We start from the raw sequence: 9074 nt of genomic DNA, 5'->3' as shown, positions 1-9074 counted from the left end.
TGGTGTTTAATTTGTACACCATTGGTCTTTCATTTGTTTATATATACTGCATTATCATTATCATAAAAGGTGATTGACAATTAGTTCCAACAGTTAAAATAGTGTGCTTTTACTCTTGTAAAATGTGGACAAGTATACATACTGATTTTTGTTGGGAAAGGTGGCATCAAGCGATTTGCATATGCTCAACATGATGATGTCACTGGCAACTTAACTGATCACTGGAACCAGGGAATAGTTGATTTCTTTTTTTAAAGGCAGTCAAACTGCATAGCAGGTTGTGTGCTAACTACAGCTGTTCATATTACTCTTAATATTTAAAACAGCAAATTTTCAAGCATAGGTTATTCCCTGAAAATTGGTTCAGTTAACTTGTCCTTGATTTCACAATTCTGGGACTGAACTGACATTCAATGGTGGTTGAAAAGCCGGCTGACATTTTTGGCTTTCTGTTGTTTTTCCCTATTTTGTCAACTAATAAAAGAGCTGTAATATGAGTGTCAAAATGTGACACACATTGTGAGTTTTAATAGCAATAGTAGACTCCTGATTCCTGAAATAAGATTGCCATAATATTACTCATTAATCTTTTAGAAGTAGGTCTTTTTGGGCTTTTAAAGTATTAACAATAACTGTGAATAGACTATCTCAATTAAGTAAATTCACAGAAACGAAAACCAAGCTATTGAATGTCGAAAGAGGTTGATTTACGAGAGCACGTTGAATTATTTTCTCATGAATTTTAAAACCGATGCATAAATGCACTGACAAACTCAATATTTTAAAAACATACATTCAATACATTCACAAAGACATACATACTGTACATACATTCACATGCTGAAAGGCTGAAAATTCAGTTTATTCATAAATATTTCATTGCTGTAACAATGTGTAAATACTGCTGAAATGTCACTGAAACATCGTGAGATCGGGGCGTGAGTCAGACAGGCGATCGTTCAGTACTGTGCAACTCGGCCAGTTCGGGTTCACAGCTGCAATAAGTAGCTTGAGTAACGATGTACAGCCGTGAGCCTGGGACACCGCAGAAACGACAGGCATTCCACTGCTCGAACAAACCGGCCAGACAGGCAAGCCTCAGAAAAGCATCTAGAAAAATACCTCTCTTTTTCACAAAGATAAAATCATCTTTCTCAGTGAAATTACACGTAGCCTACTCCGCGGTTAATGCGAACCTCCGGTTACGTCAGAAACGAGTCCTCAGCCGAATTCCCAGCAGCCTTTGCAGTGAAGTTTATGCAAACCGAAAGATCTTCAGCACTTATATTGCCCTTTAAAGCAAACTATTGGATCAAAACATAAATGCGTCGTCCCCAAATGGCTTCACTTTTCAAAAAGGAAAATTGAGCAATGGTCTAAAAAAAAATAGGAATTTCTCCAGCGTTCTTTTAAAACGTACTGCATTTATCTTTACTTTCAGCTATAATTTTCACCTGAACGGGCGCTTAAGCAAAGAAACATCTAGGCATAGCCCTCATACATGCCTACAGCTGGTCATCCGAAATGACTGTTAACCCTAACAGGCCATAAATAAAACAATGCGACATGACCGTGCAGCTACAGATGTGGAGGACACCGCGATGGGCAATGAGTCATCTAGGAGTTCCCCGGGCATTCTGGGAATCCCCCCCAGGTTCCCAAGGCCGAGGCCCCACTGCATCCCGGGCCGGTCACCTCGTGCCGACGCGCTTGACCACGATGGTGCCGGCCACCACGTCGTAAACCGTCCGGTTGTGCTGGAAGAAGAGCAGCGTGATGAAGGCGGGGAACAGGAAGGGGATGGAGAAGTTCTTGATCAAGGCTCTCACCGTGGACCTGCGGTCAGGAAAACAGGAAAGGGGGCCACGGTGATCTGGGGCAGCTGATTGGACGGCTCCGGTAAACTCAAGACACACAGGTATGGAGTCTGTTACACATGTTAAGCCTCACACACAATCCTGGCCCATCCCAGGCTACTTACTGAAGCAACCTTGGGTCAGCTCCAAGTGCATGCGGTCAGTCTAATGAGGTTTACCACAGACTATCTGATTAATCCTTCACTGTCTTTGTCAAGGATGCTACATTCCGGGGGGATTTCATGAGGAGCTAATGGGCTAACATCTGCAAATACATTTAGAAATATGTCACAGAATCAGATTTCATCCAGTTGAATACATTTCCAAAAGTTACTCAGCTAATTCCTTAATTCACCACCCTGCCCCCCCACCCTGGACGGAGTGTAGCACAGTGGGTAAGGAACTAGACTTATAACCGAAAGGTCGCAGGTTCGATTCCCGGGTAGGACACTGCCGTTGTACCCTTGAGCAAGGTACTTAACCGAAATTGCTTCAGTATATATCCAGCTGTATAAATGGATACAATGTAAAAATGCTATGTAAAAAAAAGTTGTGTAAGTCGCTCTGGATAAGAGCGTCTGCTAAATGCCTGTAATGTAATGTAATGCCCCCAAAAGGACATCCCTGTAATCCAAATTTAAGCAAATTTAATTAGTTTCATAATGAACTAAGCTATAATTATCTACACACAGAGACTTAATGTGAACCCTGAGCAAGAAACCAGCCCTGCGTGTTTCCAGCACAGGGAAACCGAGCAATTCACATCATAACAAGGCTGAGTACATCTATTTCCCCTCTATTTTAAAGTGCAGGTAAGACACTGTTAAACATACCACGATCTGAACAAACTAAATATTATTTAGTGGCATACTACACCTTTTGACCTCTACTGCGAAAAACTACTGTTTTTACTGCTATTATATTGTTTTCTATATCTTCTCAATTTTATCGTCAATTTTTATTTTTATGGTAGGCATTAAGTCATTTATTTATTCATGCAATAGGTACGTTTGTAAACCTGGTCTAATACAGGACTACAAAGTTACTTTAGGTCATCCCTGTAATCCTAGATTACAAGATAAACACTTTCCCTGGGGTTCATTGCTTCATTTGCGGACAGTTCAGAGAAAGTGAACAAGTTTCCAGCTTCAAACTCCTGATGCCCGCACTCACGCAGAGAGGGACACGCTGGACGCGGGCACCACCCGAACCCGGCTGGACTGCACCGGGACGGAGGTGTCACACGAGACCACCTGCAGGCCCAGGAGGAACTTCCCAGGGGTGGCTCCGTCAACTCCAGAGATGCAGGCGATCTTTAAGGAAGAGGGGGGAAAACACGGTAAATCCTGTCAATTGCTAAGGTAAGGTCTCTTCACCTTTCTCGCAACGTTCAGTTCTGCACTTCCCATTCTAGTCACCCCCTCTCTCTCTCTTTTTAGTCAGGTCTTGGTATTTGCTGTTAATGTGCCAGTCCCACTTTGATTGCTGTTATTGGTCAGGTGGTGATATAACGCATTTAGAAATTAAACAGAAACAAGTTTGCCTACAAAGTGACGCCCTGTCTATTTCTTGATTATATATTTTGTAAAAATGTTCAGCTGGTCTATAATCACACTCACGCACTCTACATTTCAGCTGTTAACGAGGCTGTGATTAAAATGTATTAATGCAATTATGTTTTACAAAGCTAAGTGATTTGGCATCTTAGTCTTTTGAGAGGCCCTGGCTCCTTAAATATTGTATCATAAAGCCACTCTCAGACTGTTGAGGAATCATGGGATGGTAAACAGAGAGATCCCTTTCCATTGTGATTTTAAAAAAGAGCCATTCAAATTAGCCTCTGCACCACAGAGGGTCACAAAAACATCCCTAACAGCTTTAGCTCACATCTACAAAGATTAAAACACAAATGAGAGATGAAAGTATGAACTAGGAGCTTCATTCTTTGCAAAAGAATGAACTGCGGGATCATGGGTGGTGTAGTCCGCTACGGTCCTCTGAGATGCTCTCGCGCAATAGCAGTTCCTCCAGTCCATCAGACAGCTGAGATGTGCTGGTGCCAGCTACACAGTCCTCTGGAAAAGGACCTGCTTGGTGCGGCTAGCGGACTGGAGAGCGCTAACATGCACTCTCCTGAATGCATGGGAGGACGCCGCAGCATCGGAACAGTTAGCCTACTATTACTAATGGACTTGCCGAAATGGTGGAAAGAACAGAATAGATAAATAAATGAGCTGTTAAAGAAAATTATAGAATGAACTGCCAGGCTCACCTCGTAGAAGCACACCAGCACCCTGTATATGAGAGCGACCATCATTATCTTCTGCAGGTCCTCCAACGAAGTGTCTTCAACAACCTCTCCCACGATATAATGCATAGCAAACTTTGAAAAATCCCTATGAGCAAAACAACATTAGACATATCAAATGAGAAATTCCTTTTACAGTATGCTTGGAAGTTTCATGTCCCACTATGCCATTCAACAAATGATTTAAATGATTTTAAGACCTGGGCGCCATATAATTTCCTGGCTAATGCCGAATGAAGAGTTATGAACAGTTATGCTAAAAAAAATAATGTGACAAAAATAATAGCAAGTCATTTGAGGATATAATATAATATAATATAATATAATGGTTACAAAACATGGTTACAACAAACACTAATTGTTTACTTCTTGTCGTAAAGTTTTAATTTAGTATATTCATATGACAGTTAACTGGTGAACTTTTCAGTGCATATTGTTGCTGATAAATGTTAGAAAGTAATGTGAAAATTTAAATAAACCTGATTTGGTGGGTTTATCAGAAGAGAAAACACCTAACCTACATAAACACACAACTCCTTTCCAGAACAGAGCCTTGCCATGTACCTCACACTCATTTTGAGTCTTAATATTGGTAACATGCAGTAATGACAAACTTTCGTTGAGAATGTCCAAGTCTTTTAACTCACTTCGCACCACTTAGCTGCATGATGCCCAGGACAATGGTTGCCTTCACACAGAAGAGGATGATGAAGTCCACCGTTTCAGCTAAGAACCGGCGCAGAGGAGAGGGGATGGCATATTCCTGACCTGGAAAGTGCAAGCCAAATGCCCAGCATCCATAAACAGTTTAAGCAGCAGTTTAAGGATAAGTCTTTCTTTGTGTGTGTGTGTGTGCAAGCACATACGTGCATGCATTTGTGTGTGCTTGTTTGTGCGTGTGTGTATAATATAGATGTCACATTTCATGTTTAAAAAACTACAACCAGGTCCCATCAAATAGGAATGGACAAATACAAAGCAAAGATACCACAAAAACTAGGTCAAACTTCTGACTGAAATATATCTGTATGTGGACATTTTTATGTGACAGTATCTGCATGTTGCCATTTCAGTACAAGAGTGTTTCAGAGTGCGAATGCTTGTTTATATAAAGGTACATCCTTTGATGCTGTTATTTTGATACAGTGTGCAATGGAATGAGTGGGGTGTGAACTGCCCCTCCAGACCACCCCTAAGGGAACATAACAAATCTGACTTTGCAATGCCCATTCAGGTCATTCCTCCATATAAATAAACTTCCCATTTGAGAAAATACCCCTGAGGGTAGGCTGCCGCAGCCCCATACTATGAGTCAGTTAGACGTCCTCTGATTACAGATTCCGACTCGCTATGAAATGAGCTTTATTAATGCTCTATAAATTTCCCCCACCTACAGTATGTAATGTATTACTCCATTACATCGCATACCATCTCCAGCAAAACTGGCAAGTGGGTACGGATCTTATGATGTTTGTTTATTAAAATGCAGGACCAATGTAATCTGTAAGTGGCTGTAAATCAGAAAAGGCTTCTGCTTTTTTCAAAAGCTCATCTCTGGAGAATTGCTGGTTCTGAGCCACTGGATGAGCTTTGGTAATTCACCAATGATTTTAGCATTTATGTTAATGTACATGCCTTGTCATCATCGGATGCTACAAATAAAGAAATATCCAAAAGAAGAACAAGACCTGAAAACATAAACTTTGGTCTACATGCGAAGAAAACTGCTGAATATTTCAGAACGATAAAACTAATTTAAGGCATAGGCCTAATCTAGCGTTCACCATACATCGAAAAAATGTGTGAGTGGTAGAAAAATCTTCCATCAGTCACTTTATTAGCGCATATGCCCATTGCAGAGGTTGTTCAGAAAAGGGGTTTCAATTACGGCATCTGTCCACCCTGCGCAAGGTTGTGCAGCGCTTAATCCTCCTCAACCTAGATCGAGAGAATCACACCTCGTCTCCACAGTTACACCATTACTGGCGGGGAGGCGGGGGTTTTACATCGTGGAAGCCCAAAACGGCTTGTTAAACAGCAACATTAAAGAAATATGTCAATATTCCAAGTTACCTCGTTGGTGTACATTCCCATTTTGCGTTATTTGCACGGGCCTGGCGGTGTTGGTCACTGAAGCACCAGCTGTCACCTGCTCCGTCCGAGCATCAGCGGCGAATGCGGGGGAAAACGAATGGGGAGAGGCAAAAATAAACGGATTATTATGCCAATTGCTGGCATCTGAATGGGCATGGCCGGGTGGCCACAGAGTCGCTGCCGGCGTTGAATTCACTGTATGTGGAAAATAACACGGAGGGAACGGTGGAGCAGAAATCGCCGTCCAGATCTGCCAGTTGACATATCCGCAATAGTACTGCCACATCCATTCCTGCAACTTTCGACAGTATTCCGTTGTTGTCACGTTTTCATCTGTAGGTCGATCTTGTTGGGATTCCGAGGTGTGCTGATTGTCTCCAGTAATGTTACTTGTTGCCATGTTACCTTCACCGTAATATCTCACCTTGTTGACGTAGCAAAAACGGTTCTCTTTAACGGATAAACCTTATCCTGACACAACCATGCTGAACGGTTTTCGAAACATCGGACATTCAGAGACCTAACCAATGTGGAAAAACCATACAAACATGTTCTATTTCATAATACCAAATGTTACCCCATAACAATCATACATTCCAATCATGTTTAAATGCGTTATAATTGATTAAGGTCACCGTATTTTATTGTACAATGTTTGTTTAAAATCGTAATAATAATACCCCTTCACTTCAGAGATAATGGTATGGACCAAACGTAAAGCCTCCTTAAAGGTCAGCAATATCCAAAGAACGTTCTATGGCAACGGGAGCTTTTGTTCGTAAATGGATTTAGTTAGCAACGGGATTTATCCCTCAAGCGTTGATTCTGACCTAGAGCGGTTGCATGCACTTGCGTGCCAAACAGCTCTCTTCAGTTGTCATTGTCTAAAATGCATAAGCTACTTTTATGGGCAGTAACTGTACAGTCTGTCGGAAATTTGGGATACATAGTAGCCGGTAAGAATGAATAAGTAGGTGGGTCCTGCGCATTGCTCTTTGGTAACAATGCAGCATGGTCACTCCCTGTGCTAGGTAAACCCTCTTGGGTTCCCAACACAGATCCGTATCTGAAACGGAACCAACTTCTGACATCTGAATGACAGCCTGTATTCTAGCGATGTAAAGAGTCGGGGAGAATGTTATCACGTTACCATGTGAAGGAGATTAACTAACCCACACTCAGATTTGTACGGAGAAAATTCATAATGTAGGCTACATTGCGCACAATGCAGCATGGCGTATCCATGCACAAGTTAGTAGGCTACCTAGTTGCAATTTATTGCTCCCTACTATACAATTTATACTTATATTACTATTACTACTGTACACTGAGGCAAATTGTACCAACAGCAATGAAGTTGAATGGGCATTTTAAATGGAACATAAAATAAGCTATTATTTTCAGGCATTAATGCAAATCATGACATGAGATTACAGCCTTGAATTAGTGTTCTGTAATTACTGAGTACTTTGAGGACAACAGTGCTGAAAAGTAAGTTAAGTGAAAAGTGCATCATTCCTCGTTTACCTGTAGAAAATAAAACACATAACGTCATCACAATTAACGTAAACAATGAACATAGCTATAGTTTTAATTTACAGCTAGTCTGTGGGCTAACGACAGTCAATGCACACACAGGCGTTTTCGCTTGTATGAGACCCAGACGAAACGTTTACAGGCCAAACATCCAAACATCGGTCAAAGAAACATCAGTAAACGCTTCTGGAACTGGAGAGTGCAATTTCTTTCTCTTTTTTTTTTTTTTTTGGCTTGAACAGCATGGGTAGCAATATAGCTACTCTGTACTCTAGTAACAGATAAACTAACGTTAGAAGAAAACCCCTAAAGATAACGTTCAGCATAACTATAACAGTGAGCTAAATACATCAGCTAACTGTCATAGCTAACATTGTCTTGCTAGATAGTTTGGGGGCGATAACAACATAAATAGAACAAGCAAGATAATTAGGCCTACCTGTCCAGCAAAAAAACTGCAAGCTCAGCATCACTTTTGAAGCACTTCAAGTCAATTAGCTCTAGCTGAAAAGCCAGACCGATGTTCTCATTTCATTGGTCTATCTATTGTGTTCAATTTCCTTTATTTGGTTATTCAATTGTTTTCTAATTAGGTAGCAGTTTCTTGTAACAAGATGCGTTCGTTGGTAGGCCTGCCTTTGTCGAGGGTTAATGCCTGATATCAGCTGTATAATATGCAAGGAAAACTATGTAAAAAGTTTAAGTCGCGGGAAAGTTAACTGAGAATATGAGACTGGGGCCAACGAAGAGACCGTTTTTTTTTTGTTGTTGTTGTTGTTTTGTTTTGTTTTTTTGCCTTTAAATTTATCGATATCTGTGGGTATATGAAGGAAATTTAACCAAACACAAACAAAAGTGTTCTTAATAAACTTTCATGCTGCACCGTTAAGAAAAATTAAATTAGAAAAAGTATAAATAAAAGCATTTCTAAGAATTCCCCACAGCATTTTTAAGAATTCACCACAAGACGGCAGCAAACTCCTTCTTTTTGCAAATGCTGTTAAATCTGACCGTTTGCATGCATGTTTTTGTAGTTCCAGCCAAAATAAAACATGGTGCACGTAGTGTTTACGAAGGCTGCCAATTTAACATAATATAGCCAATGTGATTTGTTTCAAAATTGTAAAAATTGTTTTTTATTACAATTTTAATAATTCACATGGAAATTCTCATGGGAAACAAACCCCTGAGACCCAACTTGGTTGAGGCATGTAGAGCATAAATATTCTAAATAAAGTTGTCATTAAAATGATGTACAAATTTATAAAATGTGAAAAACA

General features: G+C 40.5%; 1 protein-coding gene across 2 annotated transcripts; it reads right to left on the bottom strand.

Annotated features, from left to right (window-relative positions):
* Positions 1-841: 841 nt before the first annotated feature.
* Positions 842-8313, bottom strand: fam8a1a (family with sequence similarity 8 member A1a). Of its 2 annotated transcripts, XM_064348178.1 has the most exons (6): positions 8234-8313; positions 6238-6313; positions 4812-4932; positions 4129-4252; positions 3030-3169; positions 842-1836 (listed from the first exon to the last, which is right to left on the bottom strand). In XM_064348178.1, exons 3-6 carry the CDS (start codon positions 4829-4831, stop codon positions 1692-1694), a joined length of 429 nt encoding a protein of 142 aa, XP_064204248.1. In that variant the 5' UTR covers positions 4832-4932; positions 6238-6313; positions 8234-8313; the 3' UTR covers positions 842-1691. The 2 variants fall into 2 exon arrangements, with proteins under 2 accessions (XP_064204248.1, XP_064204246.1); XM_064348176.1 differs by lacking the exon at positions 8234-8313 and having other exon boundaries at positions 6238-7034.
* Positions 8314-9074: the final 761 nt, after the last annotated feature.

Source organism: Anguilla rostrata, chromosome 8, assembly GCF_018555375.3.
Source record: "Anguilla rostrata isolate EN2019 chromosome 8, ASM1855537v3, whole genome shotgun sequence".
NCBI classification, from domain to species: domain Eukaryota; kingdom Metazoa; phylum Chordata; class Actinopteri; order Anguilliformes; family Anguillidae; genus Anguilla; species Anguilla rostrata.
Note: the sequence above shows the minus strand (reverse complement) of the source record. Positions and strands in the feature narration are given on the sequence as shown.